Here is a 25,491-nt window from a genome sequence, read left to right as displayed (position 1 = left end):
GGCGGCCCTGGCTGCGAAGAGTGGGGTTCGCAGCTTGGGGGTACATCTGGACCCGACGCTCATCATGGAAACCCAGGTGGCGTCGGTAGTCCGCACCGCCTTCTTCCATCTTTGGCGGATTGCCTGGCTGCAACCCTACCTCGACATGGGGGTCCTCACTACCTTAGTACATGCACTTGTAATCTCAAGATTAAACCACTGTAAACGCTCTATGTGGGGCTGCCTTTGAAGCTGATGCAGAAACTTCAGGTGGTGCTGAATGCAGCGGCCAGACTCCTTACTGGAGTGGGAAAATACCAACATATTTCTCCTATCCTGGCCATGCTGCACTGGCTGCCCATCCGTTTCCGCATTGACTTCAAAGTTTTAATGCTTGCCTATAAGGCCCTAAATGGTTTAGGACCTCGATACCTGGCGGAATGCCTCCTCCCACCAAGATCTACCCGGATCACCCGCACGAGTTAGGAGGTGAGGCTGAGGAGCCTAACATCGAGGGACGCCCGGAAGGAAAAGACATGAGATCGGGCCTTCTTGGCGGTGGCTCCTCGTCTCTGGAATAACCTTCCTCCGGTGATTCGTGCGGCCCCCACGCTGGGCACCTTTAAGAGACAACTTAAAACATGGATGTATACTCAGGCCTTCCCTCCTGTCAATACTTAACTTTCTTTTATTCTTTCTTTATTATTTGTTTTTAGTACTCTATTTTGTTTGGATTGTTTATGTAAAATTTCTGTGTTTTATTGTATATTTGCTCATTGGAAGCCACCCAGAGTGGACGAATAGACCAGATGGGCAGGATACATACATACATACATACATACATACATACATACATACATACATACATACATACATACATACATACATACATACATACATACATACATACATACATACATACAGCATGTATATATATACAGTGTGTGTGTGTGTATATATGTATGTATGTATATATATGTATATGTATATGTGTGTGTGTGTGTGTACACACACACACACACACACAGTATGTACACTGTGTGTACATACATATATACACCCTATACACACAGTATATAAAAATATATGTGGACACAGACTTCATATTCTTTTATCCCATATAGTGGTCGAATAGACCAGAAGGGCAGGGAATGAATGAATGAATGAATGAATGAATGAATGAATGAATGAATGAATAAATAAATAAATAAATAAATAAATAAATAAATAAATAAATAAATACATACATACATACATACATACATACATACATACATACATACATACATACATACATACATACATACATAGACTTCATATTCTTTTATCCCATATAATATTCCATAGCTCAGCACTCAATTCCTCTCCCAAATCATGTTCCTTTAATGTTTTAAGAAAACTTTTTTGGTTCTGTGTTTCTATTAATATTGTGTATATTCTACTTGTTATACCTTTCATTGCCTTGTTTTCACCTACCTTTTCCTTCTGCAATACCATTTCTCTATAATCACACCTCATTTTAATATCCATATTCAATAAAGCACACTCAATTACCTTTATACATTAGTATTTGTCCTCAAAGCCACCAACATGAATCTGAGCAAACTCCAGGAGGCAGTGGAAGACAAGAGGGCCTGGCGTGTCTGGTCCATAGGGTCACAAAGAGTCCGACACAACTTAATTACTAAACAACTACATCAGTATTAATCTCTCATCAAATCTTTAGCTACAAATACACAGAGTAACTTTTATGACTGAAGAATAAATCTCAGTGTGACAGTTACTGAAAAACTGCACTCAGGGTTCTGACCCTGTGTCTGTCACCTTTTACTTCTGCTTCTTGCATGTCCTTTACGGTGTCATCCATCTATGTTTTTCATTCCTTTTTAATACAGGAATTGTCTTTTCATTTTCATCCTTAATAATATCTCTGGTTTCAATCAGGATTGCTCTGGCTCATGATCAATTGAGTTTAGTAATGCAAATCTGTTCCTTATGCAGATTTTAAATTCCTTAGAAATGTTGTTTAAATTATATTTGGCACCATAATTCTTTCAGTGTTCTTTTTCAGCTTTACTCAAATGTTTGATGTTAACAGTTTGTGATCAGTATCACAATCTGCTCCTGGCCTTGTTTTGGCAGAGAAAATACAGCTTCTGTATCACTTACTTCCAATTATGTAGTCTATTTGAGTTCTATATTGACCGTCTGGTGATGTCCACATGTACAGGCATTTGTTCCATTGTTTGAAGCATGTCTTTGCAATAAAGAGATTGTTGGTTTTGTAGAACTCTTAGAAGCCATTCTCCTGCTTAATTTCTGTCTTTTAAACCAGTGCTTCTCAGTGCTTCTTGGCTACCCAGATGTTTTTGGACTGCAAGTCCCAGAAACCCCATCCAGTATAACTAGTTGTGATAGCTTCTGGGAATTGCAGCCCAAAAACACGTGGCTTACTCAAGGTTGGGAACCACTATCCTAGACCAAATTTTCAAAAATGTTGTTGTTTTGTTCCCTAGTTTTGCATTTAGTCAGCTATGATAACATAAACATGTTTTATTTTAGTGTTGATCAATTTCCTCCTTGGTGCTTGTGTAAAAGCTTTCAATTTCATCTTCTTCAGCATCTGTAGTTGGAGCATAGACTTGAATGATGGTTATTTTGATAGGTTTTCTATGGAATCTGACTGATAGTATTCAGTCAGATTTTGCATTATGGTCACTACCTGTGCTACATTTTGCCTCAGTATTAGAGCCATTTGAGTTTGACTGAGTGCTTTCTCACCTGGAAATCTCATCTTCCAGCACTATGTCTTGTTTCTTTCTGGACTGTCTCATCATAGTTTTAATGGCAGGCAAAGTTCAGTAGTGGCTTATTTATTTTATTAATTTATTTATTTTATTAATATCCCACCTATCTGGTCGGGTCAGGACCACTCTATGTGGTTTACCATTGCTACCTTCTGTGCAGTACTAACACAAAATAGCTTGAGTGTCACAGCTGTTGCCTCCTACATCCGTGTTGTAATGATCTCTGACCAGCATTGCTTTCAGCTTTCACTGAAAATGGCATATTCTAATTAATTGTTTCAATTTACATCTACAGTATTTAAAATCTGTTATATTATTATGTATTTTACTTTCAACGTGCCTTATTTTAAATATTTTAAATCTACATTGGAATTTTTTTTTTTTGGTGTTTGCTCTTTATTGCTAATCAAAATAGTGCTAGCTATTGGAAGTCACTTTGTGACCAAAATACAGTACTGTACTCTTATCTTCTATCTAAGACTTTATATTCTTTTTCCAAAAAGGAAGTCTTAAGAGCAACCCGGAAATCTTTTTCCGAGTGTCCGGAATCTGTAACTGACATACTGGAAAGCAGCAAAATGGCGTCTTCTTAATTAAATAAAAAGACTTGCCGGAAGTGGATGAGCAGGAAGTTATTTTTTATTGGTGCCCAGGGAGGAGAGTGCTACAGAAGCACCCACTAACCTTTCCGGAAACCCTAACTATCCGGAAGTACGTCAAACGGAAGGAGTTAGAAGTTAGACAACGGGAAGAGGAAGTCCCTGAATCAGGCCATGGGAGAGGGGAAGATTGGCCCCGGAGCTTCCCGGTCGATATGTCCGAAATGGCGTCGGGGGTGTCTGCGAAGGCGGACGGAAAGCGTGACGAGGGAAGGGGGCCCAGGAGAGTTGGCCCGCTTTGGTGAGTTGTGGGGCTCCTTTATCCTTAATACTGCACGCCTCTGTTAGGGAAAGGGTCCTTGCCGTTGAAGGAAAAGTCTGAAAATCTTTCACGCCTCAGAGTCTGCCAGGAGGAGGGAAAAGCAGCGTCCTGGACTGTCTGTCGGTGTGTAGCTCTCGCTTTTCCCTCCTGTGAAGAGGAGGAAGCCCAGCCTTTGTCTTTCGTCGCTGTCTGGAGAGTCTTGGTGACAAGCGCAGCGCCCTCTCGCGTTGGCTTCTTGTGCTCTTTCGCCGGCAACTCATCCTCATGATTTTGGTCTCACCCCCCCCTTTTTTTTTTTAAAGCGCATTGGGATAGTTATTTTCTTCGCCGATGTCTGGGCTGAAAGAGATGTTAGAGGATGATTTTCGTGTGGGAGGGAGAGGCGAGGTGAGGCTCTTGTCTCGGCGCCGTAGGTCACGTCTACATACGAGAAATCGGGTGTGAAGCCAGATCACCAAGCGTGACTACTCAATGGCTTGGGTCTCTGGCGCTGGAGCCAAAGGTTGGGAGTTCGAATCCCCGCTGCGCCTCCTTGGGGGGGGGTTAGGGCTCGACGATCCACAGGGTCCCTTCCAGCTCTGCAGTTCTGAGATTATTATCGGTGTTGTAGAGAGGACTTAAAACATTTTTGTATATGAGGCAAAGAATCCAAATCCACTTCTCAACTCATTTTAAACCTCTGCCTGCCTGGCCCTTAGTCGTATAATAAAAGTAAAATTACCTGCCTCATACTAGGTCTAGAGTTGATTCATTCTGTTGTTTTAACGCCTTGAAAACAGTGTGGACCATTGAGAGAACAGTTTTTATGGATTCTGGGTTCTTTCTTGGGCACTTTTGAGCTGCTTATTTCAACTGTTCTCCATGCTTATATTTACTATACAAAGTACTCCGCAGCCCACAAATATATGAATTAAAATATGCAATATAGTCTGAGACTGGAAGTAGAACTAGGGAAATCTGTGTTCAGTCCCCCTGGTTGGGCAGTTAGATTCACTGTGCCATTGTGGGAGAGGGAATATTTTTTTTTTTACCTATGCTTCAGGGGTTCTCCCCATGTGCATTCTTCTGGCTTCGTAAAAGTGAAACTTAGAGGACTATATAGAATCTTAACTGGAGAGCCAGTCTGGTGTACTGGTTAGAAACTCCTAGGATTTTGGGATAAAAATTTATCAAGCTAAGGAAATTGAGGTGTGGGGGGGAAATACACTTTCACTGTATTTGTGAAAGTGGTGGGAAATTACAGTAGTACTGGTTTTTATTTGACCTGCAGAGGCATTGCATCATTGTTCTGTTTGTATCATTTTGTGTACTTTGCTCTTTCATTATACATCAATAAAACATGTATACTCAAATATACACCCTTGGCATAATCACCTGAAAATATTAATCTTGTAATAGATGTGATGCAGCTAATCTGGGTTGTGCCTTAAATTTTGTTTGAGAATATAAGAATGATGGTGGCTAAGACATCTTTGAAGTAGTTAATAATGTGTTGGTGTGTGTTTACTTTTATTAATGAATTCATGAAACAGTTATTTTTTTAAAGAAAGAAAGAACTATAGAAACTATTGTAGCTGATTATTTTCTCCTTTATAAGCATTGACTGGTTAACTTTACACACAGAATTCCGCAGTGAAGAAAGCAAGGTGCCACTGGTTTTGCACTCAAATCAACCAATATGGTTTTAGACTTGTAGGTCTGATGTGATAAGACTTCAGTGCATGTGGACCACTGAGAATGCACAACTGTTAACGTAATAATTATAGTACATAAATAATTGTTTATGTTTCATTCTTTTAAGTATTACAGGTCGTGTGTACCATATAGTTCAGATGGCTGGGCTGAATGGAGAAAAACCTGTGAAATTGCTTCCAGTATCTAAACCTCTAGGAAATTTTGTGCCCTTGGTTCAATCTCAAATCACAGCTGATAATGTTAAAGGAAATACCTCAAGATTCAGTCATGATAATTTGAAAGGTTTGTTTGCAACTACTACATTTCCATTTGTTAAAAATCCTGAACATACGGCAGCTACACCTGGAAAATGGATTCTACCAAAGCCCTTTGGTCAAGAGGAAAAGGCAAACATAACCTCTGTTGTAAAAGAAAACCCACCAACACCTACTGTTCTTACAATTCAGAGTAATTTTCATTCAGCTGATAGACTCTCCTTCCGAAAAGATGTTGCCCCAAATTGCTTGGGGAAGAACAATACAAATTATGTACTCTTGAATACAAAGAACGATCCAGGTACTGCAAGATCTACAGTGTTGCCTTCTGGACATCATCTCCAAATACCAGCTCATGCAGAAGTTAAATCTGTTCCAGCTTCTTTATTACCACTGGGAATTCAACAGAAAATTCTGGCAGCGGCAGCACCTTCAGGGCCAGGTGAAGTTGCAAAAGTACCAACAGTTATTTATGTGTCACCAGTAAATACCGTGAAATCAACTGCTTCTAAACCATTTCAAAATATATGTCCAAAATCTGTCATAGAAGCAACAGAACATTTAATGCAAATAGTACCACAAAGAGCGGTCAGTCTTTCCACCCTAAATGTGACAACATCTGATTGTGAGAAAAAAGAAATGTTTCCTATTAAATGGAGTGTTCAAGAAAATTTAAAGCAATCAGCACCTTGCCTTGTTGCTGTAAAGTCATCAAATAGCATGGTATCGAAGATCTTAAAATTTTTGGCTAATATGAAGAACGTAAATAGCAACACGACCAGTATTCTCCCAGCAAGTTCAAACAGTCTAAGTGAAAGCCAAGGAAAAATTACTTCTATAAAAGATAATGCCTTGGTAGTGTACAATGAGAAGGTATATTTATTAACAAAAAAAGAGCATAGTGTTGCATCAGCAAATAATTGCAAGAAACAAGTACCATCTAATGATGAAACACTCATCAGAAAGCAGAAATCAAATGTATTTAGTTCACCAGCTGATAGTACAATAGCTAACCAAGTTGTTAGTCTAGTATTGTCAAAAAATAAAGGGAATACATGTAGTGTAAAAGATGCAGAAGTCAGTGGGAATATGAAACCACAGATACAGTCTGAAGTGAGCAAGAATTTAGAAGCTGCATCTCCCTCTTTGGTGTCACCACTTGGAAGTCTACAAACAAGCAACATCAACCAGCTTGAAGCAGTGTCAGCATTGGGACACGTTTCTGAATTAAAAGTTGATAAAAAATCAGCCAGAAGAGAAAGCAAAAACATCACACTTTCTTCTGAAGAACCTGCTGCTTTACTACCATCTATGGTACCTTATACTTCTGAAGAAGAAAAGGTAATGCTTTCGGTAGAACAAATTTTACCAATTTCTGTGTGGTTTTTCTTTCTTTTAGTACATTGTTTTAGGTGCAGGCACAGACCTGGCATGTATTGCTGAAACTTGGGTGGATACAGAGGGTGGTGTGGCCCCCTCTATACGATGCCCATCTGGTTATTCCATCCAACAGACTGGAATGGAGGTTTGGGGGAGAGTAGCCATTGTTTATAAGAACACCTTAAAGATTGTCAAGCTTCCTGCCTTGGTGATTCCAGGCCTAGAGGCCCTCGATATGTTGTTGGGACTAGGGATGAATTTGGGATTATGGTGCTTTACTATGCTCCTCGCGAACCAGTGCTTTCCTTTCTTGAGCTGGTGAATGTCATCTCAGCTGGCCTGTTGAGGTCCCCCCGGCTGTTTGTCCTGGGGGACTTCATGCCGAGGCTGAGGTTTCTGGGCCAGCTTTTGAGTTCTTGGAAACCGTGGCTTTCTTAGACATGTCCCAGTCAGCTGCCCCACACATATGGCAGGCTATACTCTAGACCTGGTATTTTCAACAGGTCAATTGTTCAAGATGGAAAAGAAAAAAGGGAAAAAAAATAGATCAAATAGTGGCTGGAGGGAAGGCCTGCTTAAACAGCCAGGTTTTCAGTTGACTTTTGAAAATGCCCAGTAAAGGGGGCATGCAGATCTCGGGGGGGGGAGTTTATTCTAAAGGCGAGGAACCACTGCCAAGAGGCCCAGTTTCTAGTTTTTCCTTTCAGGCCTCCTCAACCTTACCTCCTGACTATATCGAGTGATACGGGTTTTGGTGGGAGTAGGTGTTCCGCCAAATATCAAGGCCCTAAACTGTTTAGGACTTTGTACGTAAGCATTAAAACTTTGAAATCAACGCAGAGCTGAACAGGCAGCCAATGCAAAGTGGCCAGAGTGGGAGAGATATGATGGTATTTCCCACTAAGGTGTCTGGCCGCCGCATTCTGCACCATTTGAAGCTTCCGCATCAACTTCAAAGATAGCCCCACGTAGTGGTGTTACAGTGGTCTAATCTCGAGATTACAAGCGCCTGTACCAAAGTGGTGAGCGCCCCAACATCAAGATAGGGATGCAGCTGGGCAATCCTCCAAAGATGGAAATAGGCGGAACGGTGAGCGCCGGGTCCAGATGGATCCCCAAGCTGCAAACCTCACTCTTTGTGGTGAGAGTCAGCCCCCCCCCCAATGAGAGGGAGTTTCCCAAATCACTGATGGTGGGGCCACCCACCATCAAGACCTCCGTCTTGTCCGGGTTCAACCTCAGCCCATTTTCCTGCATCCACTGCAGTACAGCCTCCAATCACTGCTGAAGGGACAGAACGGCATCCTCTGCAGTTGGTGAAAAGGAGATGTAGAGCTGAGTGTCATCAGCATACAGATGGCACGGTGCCCCACACCCCCTGATAACCCCACCCAGCGGCCTCATGTAGATATTAAACAGCATTGGGGAGATGATGAAGCCCTGCGGGACACCACAGTTGAGGCTCCATGGGGACGAAACCCTCTCCCTAAGCTGTACTCTCTGAGGATGGTCCTCCAAGAAGAATTGGAGTCAAGCAAACACCAGGCCACCAATTCCCAAGTCAGAGAGCCTCCTCAGGAGGATACTGTGGTCGACAGTATCAAAGGCAGCTGAGATATCGAGGAGGACCAACAGACATTTTACCCCTGTCGGCCTCCCTCAATAGGTCATCATACAGGGCGACCAGTGCCGTTCCTGTACCATGGCGTGGCCTGAAACCCGACTGGAACGGATCCAGGGCATTTGTTTCATCCAAATGAGCCTGAAGCTGATCAGCCACCACCCTCTCCACCACTTTGCTAATGAAAGAAACGTTGGCGACAGGCCTATTATTGCCAGTTTCGTCTGCCGCCAAACTAGATTTCTTCCTTATGGGCCTAATGAGTGTCTCCTTGAGGGCAAGAGATACCCTGCCCTCAAGGAAAGACCCATTGATTATTGCTGTGGCCCATTCAATTTTTATGGGCCTGGCTGCTTTGATTAGCCAGGCCGGGCAGGGGATGAGGTGGTGGCCCGATAGCTATCAAGCGCTTTGTCCACAATATCTGGTGTCTGATGAAGCAATGTATTTATCAACTATAAAAACAGCCAGAAGAACATCTGATGCTTCCCAGATAAGTGAAGCCCCAAATCAGCAGGTGGAATCATTCCACATAGTACGCAACCTTTCTGGGACTGGTCAAGGTGATAGGCCTCCCATTCATATCTCCTTTGACCAGTTTGTAGCATATTTAAAGAGTAATGTGGAGCCATCCGCTGGGACCTAAACTTACAGATTGATATAGATCAGATTGAGATTTCCACGCACCACTTTCTCCTGTCTTATCAAATCAATTTCAGCCTGTGTCTCCAGCAAAGGTTGACAACGTGCTTGATTGCTGTAGGACCATCACAACCTCCCTAGACCCTTGCCTTTTCAAAAGCTGCTTGGCTGACCATGACAGAATGGGACACTTCAATTATTAATGCATCTCTCTTGGAGGACTTAGAAACACTAATTCGGCTCATCCTGAAAAAAACTAACTTGGCAACAGATGATTATGATAACTGTAGACCCGTTGCCAATACAGTGGTGCCTCGCATAGCAATTGCTCCGCATAGTGACAAAAGTGATCGCTTTGCAATGGTCCCTATGGGCTATTTTCGCTTTGCGATGATCGCAGGGAAGCAATCATGGCAAACCACTCATTTTCGCACAGCTGATCGGCGGTTTCAAAATGGCCGCCGGGTAAACAAAATGGCCGCCCGCTGTTTTCAGGGACGGATTCCTTGCTTTAGAGGCACCAAAAATGGCAGCACTATGGAGGATCTTCGCTTAAAGGTGAGTTTTAAGCCCATAGGAATGCATTAATCGTGTTTTAATGCGTTTCTATGGGCTTTTTTATTTCGCTTAGCGATGTTACCGCTTAGCAGCGATTTTTTTCTGCACGAATTAACCGCTAAGCGAGGCACCACTGTATTCCATACTTGAGCAAGCCAGTGGAGAGGGTGGCAGCTGATCATTTTCAGACACTCTTAGATGAAACTAGTGCCCTCAGTTTCTTCCAGCGCAAGTTTAGGCTGTGTCACTGCATGGAAATGACATTGGTCACCCTGCAAAATGATCTTCTGAGGGAGGCCAATGGGGCAAAGTGTGCCTACTCATTCTCCTCAACTTCTCAGTGGCCTTTGATACCATCAACCACACTATCCTCCTGTGAAACTCTTGGGGTTGAAAATTGGAGGCCTGGTGTTGTCCTGACTCCAATCTTTCCTTAAGGACTTTCCCCTGAGAATGCAGTTAGTCTCTGCTTCTTGTACTGTAGATTGTGGAGTCCCTCAGGGATCAATCAGCCCTCTGCTGTTTAATATCTACATGAGACTGCTGGGAGAGGTCATCCAGAGATTTGGAGCTTTGTGTCAGTATGCAGATGACACCCAACGCTCTCTCTCTTTCCACCCTTCTTTAATGGTTGCCATCCTGTTCTCTGAGCACTGCCTGGCAGCTGTCCTGGCATGGATGGGGACTAAAATTGAATCCTGACAAGATGGAGGTTCTCTGGGTGGTTGTTCCTGCTGACTGTGGATTGGGGGACTTCTCTCTCTTTTGGGGGGCACTCCTTGAAGGATAATGTTAACGTGTCCTTCTGAACAGAGTGCTATTAATGGATTCCCAGACAGTATCTGTGGTCCGGTCTGCGTATTTCCACCTCAGGCAGCTTTTACAACTGCATCCCTACATTGACACCGGATCCCTCACCACCCTGGTCCATTTAATGGTACTAATCTCAAGAACAGATTATTGGATTGCACTCTATGTGAGGCTGCCACTGAGATTGATAGGGAAACTTCAGGTATAGACTATGGTGACCAGATTAGTGAGAGGAGTTAATAAGTACCATCATATCTCTCTGGTCCTGGTCACCTTGCACTGGCTATGAGTCCATTTCCATATCGGCTTCAAGGTGATGGTCTTGACCTATAAAGCCCTAAAAGTTTGGGACCTCAGTACATGGCAAAACACTCCCTGTTGTACTTGCACTTCCCAGGCAGGACAACTAAGGATGCATACCCTGAGGGAGGCCGAAAGGGATGACACCTTCTTGGTGGTTATGCCCTGTCCGTGGAATGCATTGCTATCTGAAATCAACCTAGTTTCCTTCCTGTGGCCTTCTATTTATTTTTATTCTGGCAGGCTTTTCAAAACTTGCCAAAGAGCCGCTGAGAACATTGGCTTCTTATAACTAACTGCCACCTGTTTTAATGTGTTTTTAATATGTCATGATAATGTAATTTAATTTTACTGCACTGATTATGTTATGTTCTTCATCGTGAACTCTGTGAATGCACACAAGTGGGTTGTTGCGCCTGCACATGAATTCCTCGGAATCTTCTAGAGCTTAAACAAAAAAGAGATTAGAAAGACGTTACCCCTACAGCGCATGCTCCGCCCGCCTCAACCCTCAGTTCCATTTTTTCCACCTAGCGTTTGGAACCTCTCCCTAGAGCTCTGTACTTTTGTTGTTTATCGCACTGTTTTTTTCCCCCGAATGCGGACTATTTTTGACCACGATTCTGTCTTTCTCCCTTTTCATCGTTACCCCTTATCTTGATTTTCCATCTATTTTGGCTTGATTCGGACTGTTTGACTACGATTCTGGTTTTCCCATCCTTCCCCCCCACGGACTCCCTCCCTGGTTTTAAACGGACCACCCTGACTTCCTTATCGGATTATGTTTCGGGTATATAAGAATACAGTATACAGATTTTCCTTCACTACATTGCTGCGTTTGAGGACTGTGAGTTTTGATTGGACTATTTCTCCGACTGATCCATTTAGAAGGTGTCAGATCCATTTAGAAGGTGTGCCTCGTGTACACGCAAACTCCCTTTCTCTGATGGACATGACCGTTGCTTAATCTGCCTCGGAGAGGGTCATCAACCTCAATTGTGCAGGCGCTGTAAAAACTTAATCAAGCCTGCCCTCAGAGCTAGACAGAAAAGGTTGAAGCTTTACCTCTGGGATAAAACCCTCTCCACGTCTAAGCCTGACGAAATGGAGATTGCTTCAAATCCTCCAGATACACCCCACCCTGAGGGTTTATCCACCCCAACACCACCTGCACAGGCACCTAAAAACGGGGGAAACCTCTAAGAAACCTGCCACCAAGGGTGGAAAAAAGCCCCTTACCGTGGCTTCTTCCTCGGCTCAAAAAGAAGACCCTAAGAAAAAGAAGCTGCAGGTTAAAGACAAGCCCGGCAAACAGGCTGAGAAAAAGGATCGGCGTCGAGACATTCCACCAGACTCCGCCTCCCCTCCATCACCTGTCTTGGAGGATTCTTCATGGGACCGTGATTCCCCTTTGGAGGTTGCCAACCCTATTCCACCCCAACGGGTAACGGTGTCGACTTCCATGCCGAGCCGTTTACCATCACCTGGCCAGTTAGCGCGGCTTCTGCCCATTACAGCCCTGTTTTGGCCGGGCAGGCATTGGAAATGTCTCCCTCACCATCGGTCTCGTTGGACCCAACTTCACCGCATTGTAAAAAGTCATTGAAAAGGAAGCATTTGTCTCCCAATCGACGTCGACACTCTCGCAAAGAGGTGGTGATCATACCTTGCTCGTCTCAACGTCGATCGAAATCTTCCACAGATGAGCCCATTTATGTGACGGTGGATCGCAAGCACACTCAACATCAAAGAAGGGACGAACACTATTCTTTGGATTCCTCTTTGACCTATGAAAGATGACACAAGCACAAAAGGATACATTATTTATATGCCTCCACTTCATCTTCTCCATCCATATCTCCACCCCGTCGATGTTGTAGACACCCTTGACCTCAAAGCTCCTGTCTACAAAAAATCAAGGCACCATGACGCCGAGAGAAAGCACTATCATGCGACCGTACCAGCATATAAGGACAAATATGGCCAGACTGCACCACATATTGCCCCTCATTCTCAGGGCAGTAGGGCACCCCCCATCCGTTCCTCTTTCTGAACATGAGGATATCTTATCACCAGTCCCCTCGGATCATGAGGAGGAGGTGTATTCGGAAGAATTTGATAAATCCCAGGTAGAGGGAAGAACACCTGAGTCGGATGCGGCTGACCCTCATGCGTCATCACCATCAGATGATTTCTCAGCCTATGCCCAAATGGTGTCTAGAATGGTGAAGTCTTTAAAGTTGGAGGCAATACAACCCCCTCAACCAAAAGAGGACCTGGTCTTTGGGGACATCTTACAAGAGAGAATGGCACCACTCAGTTTGGCATTTATCGCTGCTCTTATGGAGCTGGTCAAGGAGTCATGGTCTCTACCACCCAACTGTACTCAAATCACGTGTTGGATTGAAAATCTTTACCACACGCAAGGCAAAGATGCAGAGTTTTTGCTCAAGCACCCTAACCCTAATTCTGTCACAGTCCAGTCCAACATTTCAAAGTCGTCAGCGAGAACAGAGGTCACGCCCACGAATAGGGAAGGTTGAAAACTCAATGTTCTGGACGAAAACAGTACTCCTTTGCAGCCTTTCTGTTGAGAGTGGCTAACTATCAAGCTGCGATGGGAGCCTACCAGAAACAGCTCTGGACTAGAGTACTCCCTGCTTTAGAAGCAGCCCCAGAAGGCACTAGAGCTTCCTTTCTGAGCACATACACTGAAGCTCTTACAGTGGCGAAGCGTCAGTGCCTGGCTTCAAAACATGCTGCTGATGTAGCGTCTAAGTCCATGATATCATCTATTAGACTACGGAGACATGCATGGCTCCATTCTTCAGGTATAACAGAAGAAGCAAAATCTCACATCGAGGAGCTCCCCTTCGATGCCACCAGACTATTCAATGAAAAGACCGATGATAAAATGGAAAAGCTACATAAGATCAAGAAAACCGCAAAATCATATACCATTCAGCAACAACCAAAGTACCCAAAGTACTTATGGCGCAAATCCTGTGGCCAACAACAATACCAGCCTGCCTCTTCCAACCAAACTTAACGTTCCTATAGGCAGCAGGGGACCACTAGGTCATCTCAGACATCTTCAACGACTACATCATTCCACCCTCAGGTTCCATAGCAACGCAAATCATCTTACCGTCCACCTGCAAAGAAAGCAAAGCATTATCTTTGACTGGAACACTCCCACTCATATTTGTCTCACCCCATTCATTCAAAATTGGCTAACCATTACAAAGGACAGATGGGTTCTAAGCATAATCCAATTCGGTTATCATTTAGAATTTCAGGAAAACCCTCCTGTAGGTCACCTCCGATACACATCATACTCACCAGCACTAGAGGAAGAAGTCGCATCCTTACTCCAAAAATGCATCATCGAAAAAGTACTTCACAAAGCCATTCAAGACACAGAGTATGTTTTGTGCATCCTGAAGGACTTAGGTCTTCAGGTGAACAGGAAAAAATCTCAACTCGTGCCCACTCAAGTGATAGACTATATAGGGGCTCGACTCAATTCCCTGAAGGTGAGAGTCTTCTTAACTCCATTACGGATTGTGAAGTTACGCAAAGTTGTACATACTTTCAGCAGCACCCCAAGGTGACAGCTCATCAAGCGCAACACCTCTTGGGACTGATGGCATCCACAACTGCAGCAATCCCTCATGCATGTCTCAAAATGAGGTCATTGCAGGCTTGGTTCCTGTCATTCTTCGACCCGATGACAGACAGCAAGCACAAGCGTCTACCAGTTTCAAGAGAGCTAGCAAAACAGCTACAATGGTGGGCATCTCCTTCTCATCGGACGCCCATTTCGGCCATTGCAGCTCACCGCTCAAGTCACCACAGATGCCAGCCCGACAGGATGGGGAGCCCACTGTGGGACTCACACCATACATGCACTGTGGTCGGCAAAGGAAACCATCTAGAGATGTGGGCGGTCATAAAAGTGTTTCGAGCATTTGCCCCATTGATACAGGGTTGTGGTGTACAAATAGTCACAGACAACACCATAACCATGTATTATATAAACAAGCAAGGGGGCACACGCTCAGTGTCGCTCCTCTATCTCATGAATCTGCTATGGGAGTGGTATTACGACGTCATGTGTTTCCTGTAGCCATACATATCTCCACAGGGGACAACAAGTTGGCAGATTGTCTGAGTCATCTACCCAGACAGAGTCACGAGTGGGAACTGGACACAGAGACTTACCACATGCTCTGTTGGAGGTGGGGGACACCGGAGATAGACGTGTTTGCGACATCACGCAACAAGAAATGCAACAAGTTCTGCTCCTGGGCAGGAAGAGGCCCAGCGTTGCTCGGGGACACGTTCGTGATCAGATGGAACCAGCAGTTTCTGTACCTCTTCCCACTGTTCCCTCTAGTGCAGAGATCACTCATCAAGATCCGCCAGGAGAGAGCCAATGTTGTTCTGATAGCTCCATGGTGGCCACGGCAACCGTGGTTCACCACTCTCAAGGCTATGGCATCGGATTTAGTACGTCTACCAATGCTGCCTCATGTGCTCTGCCTAGACTCGGGTCTGATCTGTCACCCAGTTGCTCCACCTAACAGCTTGGAGAATTTAGATTTGATCTATGAAGTGCTTTCCCAAGCAAGGAAACCATCTACTAAGCTGCTTTATTCCTACAAGTGGAATAATTTTCTGAGATTTGCAGCAGCAAGAAATTTACAACCGTTACCAGTTTCACTTAACACATTGTTATTGTGTTTGCGTTACTTGTTCGACCAAGGTTTAGCCCTTTCCACCTTAAAAGTTTATGTGTCAGCGATTGTCTCCTTTCAGCTCAGGGACTCTGAGTCGACACAACTTTTTTCGCACCCGACTGTTAAGGCCTTCCTTAAAGGAGTCCTGCACTTGAGACCACCCCTGAAGTCACCTTTGCCTCAGTGGTCTTTACGTTCGGTACTTCAAGCTCTCACAAGACCTCCATTTGAGCCCATGGCTACATCAGATGTCAGACTTTTGTTGTTTAAGATTCTTTTTCTGGTAGCCATTAAGTCGGCTAGAAGGGAAAGCAAACTTGCAGCTTTATGTCACGGCCCTCCATACTTGCAGTTCTTCCGAGATAAGGTGGCTCTTTACCCGAACGCATCTTTTCTACCAAAGGTCATGTCTAGCTTTCACCTTAATCAACCCATTTCTTTGCCAACTCTGTTCCCCGACCCATCTACTGATGTGGAATGTGTGCTTCACTCCCTGGACGTTAGGAGAGCATTGGCGTACTATACAACGAGGACAAAAGATTTCCGTAAATCAGTCAAACTGTTTCTCTATTTCTATGGTTCACTCAAGGGCTCTGCTGCTGCCTCGTCCACCCTGTCCAGGTGAATTGTGTCTACTATTTCCTTGACGTATCAACTACTTGGCAGGAACCCTCCAGAGGGACTCAAGGCTCATTCTACCAGAGCCATGGCAACATCCACCGCGTCGCTGAGAGGAGTGGACATTCCGGACATCTGCTGGGCAGCAACTTGGTCTACTGCGTCCACCTTTATCACACACTATCAGTTGGACCTTAGAACCAAGAAGGATGCTGCCTTTGGAAGAGCTGTCCTGACATCTGTCCTGGAGTGACGGCGCTCCATCCGGTAAGCAAGCTTGTCAGTCACCCACTTGTGTGCATTCACAGAGTCCACAATGAAGAAAGAAAGGTTACTTACCTGTAACCATGGTTCTTCAAGTGGTACTTTGTGAATTCACACATACCCACCCTCCTCCCCTCTTTCTGTCACTACTTGATCAGTGCTCTACAGTGAGCATGGTTTGTGGCGAATAAAATGGAACTGAGGGTTGAGGCGGGCAGAGCATGCGCTGTAGGGGTAACGTCTTTCTAATCTCTTTTTTGTTTAAGCTCTAGAAGATTCTGAGGAATTCCTGCGCAGGCGCAACAACCCACTTGTGTGAATTCACAGAGTACCACTTGAAGAACCATGGTAAGTAACCCTTATTTTTCTTTCATTTCACTGTTTTTGCTGTGAACTGCCCAGAGTGACCATTGGTCAGATGGGCAGTATAGAAATTAAATAAAGTTGGCTTTAAACATTGTTCTATCAATAAGCTCTTCATGAAAAATAACAATTACTTAGCTAATTATTCGCCTAGTTACTAGTTTATTTTTTGTGGAGTTTTCCTTGAGCCCCCTTCCTGATCTTCAGCTTTTAGCTAAGAAAGCCAGACATCATCCGTTGCTTTTAATCGGGCTTCCACTTGCACAAGAGATTGGTGGATTTCTCTTTGCACAAGAAGTGGAATCATGCATGGGACAAACTGGGAACAACAGAATATTGAGCTTTGATTCATAGCCAGGATTCTCTGGTGGCAGATGACAAAGTATTTGTATAGAAAACATATGAGAGTGGCTTCATTGCCTCCAGTCTCAAGTCTGCCATTGGAAAAAACGAATGAAAACTAAACCACTCACTATTTATGTTCCATTACCTGTTTGACCCCACATTACCTGTGTGTCCCACATGCTTTCTATGCAACTAGATCTACTGCATAAACTTTCAAATAACTAGCACTTCTTATATCCATTCCTGCAAAATAGGTTTGAACATTATTAAGTGTTGAAAGATCCAGCAAGTTTGCAAATGAATGTGTAGTGCAGGATTGCTTTTTGTATTCTGTTTTGTTTTGTTTGCTTTTTTGCTGAGGAGATAGAGAGCGAGATTCCCAAAACTTCAAAGCAGCTTAATGTAAAAAAGAAATCAAATCTATATGTTCATTCTTTATCTGTGCATTTTACTGCTTTGATGTGTATTTATGTTTTTAAATTAGTGATATTTTAATATGTTTAATTATTTTTTGATGTTACAGTTGAAATCATATTGTTTTGTTATGCATGTAGAAAGCAAATGGGATTACATTTAGTAGCATCTAGCTGATAACTAGCAGGAAATTCAAAGCAGCCCCTGCTGCCCTCTTACCTGAGGCAGAGGGCACCAGAGACAGGAGACAAAAGGGCAGTGGGTGCAGCTTTCTAAGCCCTGAAAGCTGGCAGTGGGTGCAGAGCGGCTTTCGGCTTCCCGGGCTTCCAAAGCTGCACCCTCTGCCTCCTGTCCCCGGTGCCCTCTGCCTCCTGTCCCTGCAGGGATGGGAAGCAGAGGGCAGTGGAGACAGAAGGCAGAGGGCAGCAGATGCAGCTTTGGAAGCCCAGAATTTGTTTTCTTTGGCTGGAACGGATTAAATCATTTTCAATGGATTCGTATGGGAAATGGACACTCGATCTACTGAATTTTCGACCTGCGGCCACCGTTCCAATACGGTTTAATCCCATAAATCAAGGGTTCACTGTAGAGCTGGTCCACCTTCTATTTTCTATTATCTAGCCTATCTTATTCCTTTATTGGTTAGCTGGTTGTGAACAGGAAAACAGAAGTGTGCCATCCTGCATGAAGGAACCGAAGAAAGAACACAAAGATTGTGCAGTAGGGGAACTGATAAAGTTGGACGATGAAGGAACTGGAGTCACAAGCAGTGGAAGTGTTTCTAGCGGAAGAGAAACAGAGGCAGGCAAAGGAGGAGTTAGAAGGAGGAAGATGGGAGGATATAAAAGAGGAGGGTGAAGAAGGAGGTGAGCAGAAGGAACTGAGGGAGAGAAGTGTGCAGACAGATGAGACTGGAGAACAAAGAGATAGGATCGCGAAACTGGTAAAGGATTTTCCTAACTTGATGACGGGAAGAGGACTGCTGCCCACCCCACCTGATCAACACCCTATGGTGATCAGTGAGCAGAGTGAGAGATGGAAATGGGAAGTAACATCTCCTATTCTGGGTTTGGGGAAGGAGGAGATCCCTTATGGTACCAGTCCCTATCTCCCCAGGTTGGAGGGAACCCGAGTGGTACACCCATGTTGCCGAACGGCTTGTGCAGTGTTGAGCGCGCCGTTACAAAGCCAAATAACCAGCTCTATGCATGGAATGAAGGAAATGTAAAAGAAACCAGAAATGTTGTGAATGTTAAAGTTAAAAGTTATAAGCTGTTGCCGGAGGTGGAAATGTTAGATCCTTTGGGTTTGGGAATTCCTGGAGTTAAGGACAGTAAACAACCTTGTTTTGCACCATTGCTTCGTCTCTGTCAGTTCTTCCCGCCGGAACACCAGGTCTGCCCCCTCTTTCAAAAGAACCCAATCACACTGGTTAAATCCGTAAGTATAATTGTCTGTTGTGTTGCCTGAAACATTTCTTTGATAAACAAGTTGTTGACTGAATGGAATTCCATAAGTCAATCACTTGCTTTATTGCTGATCCCTAAGCCAAATTCACTAAAAAATATTTGATTCTGCTTTATTTCCTATTTTTGCATTCCAGTCATCCATTATTAATAGCCTATTTTGTTTTGGTGTGAAATCAATTTCATCCTGGGTACTTACATACTGCAGTATTTTTTTCTATTTTTTTAATCAGCATCTGTAGTTGGAGCTTAACTTGAATTATGATTACGTTCATAGGTTTCTTATGTCTTACTGAGCTTATTAGGTCATACTTTGTATTATAACTCCTAACAATTTGTGCTTCATCTCACTTTACTATTTGAGCCACATCATTGTTTCTGAAGTTACAGATTCCAGAGGGAGCACTTTGTGATTTTCTTATTGAAATTGTCCCCTTTAGTTTATTCAACTTAAGTATTGCAATGTTTTTAATATTCCATTTCTCATTTTGTGGTTTCAGGCTTAGCTTGAGTCATACTTCTCACATTGCGTGTTCCAGTTAGAAGTGTCAGGCAGTATCAGACTTTCCTCCTGCCTCTGCACATTGGCAACTAGTTGCCCTTTTTGCTTCATTAGCAACAACAGTATTCATTTCATTCTTTTATCTCCTCCAGTAACTGATTTACTCCTTCTGACCTGGGAAACAAATCTACCTGGGAAACTACTTATTTAATTTTCAACATAGGGCTTTCACTATGAGTAAGCTGTAGTGTCACTTCCATTGTCTGGGAACAATCATTTTCCAGAATGACTTTCCACTATTGCTGCTGCCCAGTAGCTGGCCTTCAAGAATTTCTCCACCCTGGCAGGCTCAGTGAGCCATGCATCTGGTTGCAGAGCCAGAGTTTGGAAGTGCCTCCTGCAAATACAGCCAGACTGTGCAGCCTTGGGCAAGCTGCACAGTCCAAGGGCATCTCCAAAAGAAGGGGATGGTAAGATGGTATTTCTGAGTAATTTCGACCTACAAATTCCTAAAAAGGATTGCCATGTCAGAATTGATGGCACACATTATTATTATTATTATTATTATTATTATTATTATTATTATTATTATTATTATTATTATTATTATTATTATTATTATTATTAATTATTATTATTATTATTATTATTATTATTATTATTATTATTATTATTATTATTATTATTATTATTATTATTGTACATTCTCCTCTGCTTATGTTCTATGAATTTCTGAAGAAGGCAGGTGCATCTTAAGTCTGATGTCTCAGCTTTGACCACGCAACCTTGGGGATCATGCTAGGAGTCTAGCCTCCTGTTGTTATTGTTGTCATGTTCCCTGACACTCATACACCCTCACCAGGTTAAGGTGTACAATAGGGATGGGGGAGGGTTCTATAATGAAAATATTAAGCTTTGTGAACAATGGTCCAATCATTGTAATGTTCCTACAAGCTAAATTGCTGAATGTTTACTTTTCAGACTAAAACTGTTTCAGGAATGAATATTCAGATCAAACAGCAGAAGAAGCAACGCAGAAAGTCATATTTTGAGTTGAGAAGGAAATTTGGCCTCTTCAAAGAGGAGAGAGTGTATCTAAGAAGAATACCTGTATCACTTTCTCTTCCAAGTTCAGAAGAATCTGTGTGTTCCAGAAGTGTACAAGCAAATGACACCTGTGACTTGTGTAGAACAGTACCTGTTACATATGGATTCAGAGAAGAAGAAAAGGTATCTGAAATGTTTAGATATGTTATTTCTTTCTTATATGTATTTAGATTTTGTTGACATAGATCTACATATTATGTGCCAAGGGTAAAGGAACTCATAATGGTTGGCTAAGCTATTATGTCATCAATTATTTCTAGATACCATGCAGTACAGTCTGCATGAAGACAGCTTGGTTTTGAAAATCCTTGCTCAGGAATAGTATAAGGTGTGTGAAGAGAAAATAAAACTGCAAAATGTGGGGCATGGATTGCAGCAGACAGGGGAGTGAGATAGAGGACTGCTAAAGACTAAAACAGGAACTTGAAAGGATATGTGGAATAGGTCAGCTGTGTAAAAGCATAAAGAAGATCCAGTGAGGAATATATGGGGGTTAGGGTGGCTAGTGCCTAAGGGCACTTGGCTTTTTCTAAAAGACCACTGAAAATGGTGAAAGAACTCTAGACTACTGAATGTAGGTCCCATTGAACTTAATAGGACTGGACATACCATGATAACGCCAGTGGATTTCAGTGATACAGTTCAATTAACAGACTGGATACAATCAATTACTGTACATAAGGTCATGGTGAATTTGAAAGTTTTGTTACTTGCCTTATGTATACTAAAAGAGGAAGAACCTTGGTAGATACTGAGTCACTATTAGGAATATAGGACTACTTGTTGATCTGGCTTGGTAATATCTGCTACAGATTCTAGGGAAACAGGTTTTAAATTTGGAGCATTGCACATACTCTACCATTAATTATGATTCCCTTGCTAATTTTGCAAGTAGAAGTCCCCCCAAAATTCATAATGACATTTTTTACAATTTTATAAAAAACATGCTTCAGGAACTGGATCATGTTTCTTTATGCTCAATTAATATTTTGCAACTGGGTTCAGGACTTTATAAAGGCCTTTAAATTGCTGTTGTGATGTTTGTTTTATTTTTAACAATGGGATTTATTTATAAAGCTAAAGTAATTGAATGCTTGTATGTTATCTTAATACACAGATAGTTAAGGAACAAGAAGAGCTGAATATAAAGAGAAGAATAAAAACATCACCAGTATTAGAACATGCAAAGAGGAAGAAGACTTTGAACACAGACTCGGAATCTTACACAGAAGTGGATAACCAAAGTAGTACTTGCGGACAAGCTGGATCAGAACAAGAAAGTCCTACATGTTTGCTGCAATTATCTGAAAGTTTGGACCCTGGCTCAAATCCTTGTACTCCAACTAATGAAGAAGACATGTTAAACCCTGATTCACATTGCTCTGACAAGGAACCTTCTCTCAGTTCTTTTACAGAAGACGGATTTCCATTTAGCCCCCCAGACGTGGAGGAAACAATTAGAGATGAAAAAATAACAAAGCTAAAACTCCTGTTGAGGGAGCGAGAAGTGGCACTGGAAGAGTTCCGTAAAAAAACACACTAGACTTAACAAATTTATTCCTTACTCCCAAATTCTGCTGTAAACTTTGCTTTTTGTAACTTTTTTAAAAAGTTACCTGTTGATTTTCAGAGTCTGGTATTTCTATATTACCTGGTATTAAAGAGTGCAGGATTAAATACCTGCATTTTTCTGATTGAAATTCTAGGCTTTTATTCCTTGGCACTGAATCTCAAGGAATAAAAGCCTAGGATTTCAGCCAGAAAAATATAGCTTGCATAAAATGTTATTTGACTAATTCAGTACATTTTTACAGTAATACAGTTTGTATTCTTTGGTATAATTACATCAGATTTCTTATAATGAAAGGAAAGTAGATAGAAGCTTCAGGTACTGTTTGCCTAATGTTTGAAGAAAATGTGCTAGCGTAAGAAGATGGACTAGTCTAAATCTGAAGGTATTCGTGGAGTTCATCTTTAACTGCTATTTGAATTGGGCCATAAACAGTTTCTTAATGGAGTTTCCTGAAATGTACTTCAGTTGTTACTCTAATGTTTCAAAACATTGTAGTCCAGGAAATTCCTGTTTGTGCTACCAATTAGTTTCCCCAGCCATTGTTCTGTGGCAATAAGGCTTGCTCAGTTAGTCACAGTACTGTTGTTGTATCATACAGATATATTAGGCTATTTCTCAAAATATGTTTTGTATTTCTATAAACCTTAAGGCTCCTCATAGCCTGATACCTCATCCTTGTGTCCAGCACATTTAGAGGACTCCAACTTGGGGAAGGCTAGCTTACAATAATTATTTTGGTTAAAAATATAGTACCTAGTACATTCCTCTAATAAAATGTGTTTTTCCAGTTACCTAGCATTTAATTCCTATTATCTGTTTGCAAATTTATTAGTGATTTGATGAACACATTCTTATGTGGCATTTTTCAGTGTCTTTCTGTGTGGTTCAGTAGAATTTAAATATCTCCAGAGAGGTAGATTTATGATGCAGGAAGATATGCAATGATGTTATAAGCATTGAACAGAGATTTAAAAAGCAGATACATGTTTCATTTGTATGAGGAAGGAAAACAGATCTATTTTTCTGCAGGAAATTTTCAAGGAAAAAAAATCCACTTGAGGTAACTATGAATTCATGTAGCCAATTTGAATTCCATTGACATGGGCAACAGTAATTATATACAGTATTTGACAAATAAATTTGTAGCTTCTGTCTGTCTTGGTTGCCTGTGGTCTTTGAACCTCTGTACATGGGATATGGAAGATGATTTTTTAAAAGACAGCAGGTCTCAGTTAAATCCAATTAAAAAGTTAACATGCTTATTCTAAATCTTACTTTTTTATATGAACTGGTTAATAATTATAGTAATTTCTCCTTCTCAATTTATGACAGGTTGAAGGAGTAATAAAATCATCCGTATCACTGTTAGGAAACTCACACCTTTTAGGAAAGGAACAATTCCTGGTTGTTACAGAATGGTTAGCATCAGAATATGAGTTTATCTGGAGGGGCTTCCAGAGAAGAATACACCCATTCATAATTAAACTACATCAAGAAATGAAGTCTACTGAAAAGGAACCTCTCAAAGAGCTGAATATAAGAAAATCTTCAGCCAGAACTTTTTATTTATTTATTTTATTGGACTTTTACCCAGCCCATCTAGACCAAAGGTCTACTCTGGGCGGCAACTCTGTAAAAGGTAATTCTACCAGTCTCATGCAAGATAAGTAGTGCATGAAAGTTACTCAGATTTTGCACTTTCTATATAAAACAGTATCATATATTTTTGCCGTACGAACTTTTATTTACCCGTATTTTTCGCTCCATAAGACACACCTCAGCATAGGTAAAGGTTCCCCTTGACAATTTGTACAGACGTGTTCGACTCTAGGGGGCAGTGCTCATCCCCGTTTCCAAGCCATAAAGACAGTGTTTGTCCGAAGACAATCTTCCGTGGTCACATGGCCAGTACGACTTAGACACGGAATGCTGTTACCTTCCTACTGAGGTGGTCCCTATTTATCTACTCACATTTGCATGCTTTCGAACTGCTAGGTTGGTGGGAGGTGGGACAAGCAACTGGTGCTCACTCCGTCACATGGATTCAATCTTACAGCTGCAGATCTATAGGCCTTACAGCACAGAGGCTTCTGCGGTTTAACCCGCAGCGCCACCACGTCCCACCTCACCATAAGACGCAGCTAATTTTTAGAGGAGGAAAACAGGAAAAAAATATTCTCAACCAAATAGTCATCCATATTATGCCCCTAGTTGATAGTGTCATCCATATGTGCCCCTTAATGTCACCAGTCAGCAATCCAGCCAGGAAATCCTCTGTATTGTGTCATTTACGGTACCTGGATGAGTCTTCTCCCTCTGCAGCACTCTCTCCTCTCTCTCTCTCTCTGCTTCCCCCAGTGTCTGGCTGGTCACGTGATCCAGCTGTCCAGTAAGCGGTTCTAGTCCTACAGGGCTGCTATGGATGCCCTGTAGTACCAGTGCTACTAATGAGTACAGAGCCCAGCGGCATGGGCTCTGGGGGGGTGTCTTCTATTGTCTACAAATAGCACCTTTTTTTACAATATTCGCCCCGTAAGACACACACACTTTTCCACCCACTTTTTTTTTGAGGAAAACATGCATCTTATGGGGTGAAAAATATGGTAATTGGTTCTGGAACTCCAGTTGTAATTCGAAATGGTTTTAAGTCGAAGCACCATTTCCCATAGGAATGCACTGAAATGGAATTAATCTGTTCCAGCCTAAGAAAAAAATAACAAAAAAGCCCACCACACACTGCAAGACCCATTGGAAACATGATTAATCCGTTCCGGTTGAAAGGGGGAGGAGAAGCAAAGCAAACAAAGCGTGCAAGATGCATCGGAAGTGCAAAAAACAACAACAAAGCAGAAAGCAAGCAAAGCATCCAAAACCCACCAGAAATGCAAAAAAAGCAAAGCAGAAAGCAAGTGAAGCGTGCAAGACCCATTGGAAATGCAAAAAAGGAAAGCAAAAAGCAACCAAACCCTGCAAGACCCACCGGAAATGAGGGGAAAGGCTCCAAAAAGCAAATAAACCCCCAAGGCCCATCGGAAATGGGGGGGGGAACCAAAAACCAAACCTGCAAGACCCATCACAGCATAGAAACATAATCCCACCACCCAGCCCAAAACCATGCTGCAAAACCCAG

The 25,491-nt window shown here is 42.5% G+C and overlaps 1 protein-coding gene across 1 annotated transcript; it reads left to right on the top strand.

Moving 5' to 3' along the window:
- The first annotated feature begins 2,853 nt into the window (after positions 1-2,853).
- LRIF1 (ligand dependent nuclear receptor interacting factor 1) lies at positions 2,854-23,515 on the top strand. Its single transcript, XM_020782533.3, has 4 exons — positions 2,854-3,686; positions 5,509-6,997; positions 20,663-20,911; positions 21,906-23,515. The coding sequence occupies exons 1-4, from the start codon at positions 3,601-3,603 to the stop codon at positions 22,329-22,331; spliced, it is 2,250 nt and encodes a 749-aa protein (XP_020638192.3). The 5' UTR covers positions 2,854-3,600; the 3' UTR covers positions 22,332-23,515.
- Positions 23,516-25,491: the final 1,976 nt, after the last annotated feature.

The sequence above is a fragment of the Pogona vitticeps genome, chromosome 4 (assembly GCF_051106095.1).
Source record: "Pogona vitticeps strain Pit_001003342236 chromosome 4, PviZW2.1, whole genome shotgun sequence".
Taxonomy (NCBI): domain Eukaryota; kingdom Metazoa; phylum Chordata; class Lepidosauria; order Squamata; family Agamidae; genus Pogona; species Pogona vitticeps.
This window is presented reverse-complemented; position numbering and strand designations above follow the sequence as displayed.

Coding starts and splice junctions, on each gene's coding strand:
- LRIF1 (XM_020782533.3), top strand. CDS start 3,601: ATGTCCGAAATGGCGTCGGGGGTGTCTGCGAAGGCGGACGGAAAGCGT. Junction 3,687..5,508: donor AGGAGAGTTGGCCCGCTTTG/GTGAGTTGTGGG, acceptor CATTCTTTTAAG/TATTACAGGTCGTGTGTACC. Junction 6,998..20,662: donor ATACTTCTGAAGAAGAAAAG/GTAATGCTTTCG, acceptor TTTACTTTTCAG/ACTAAAACTGTTTCAGGAAT.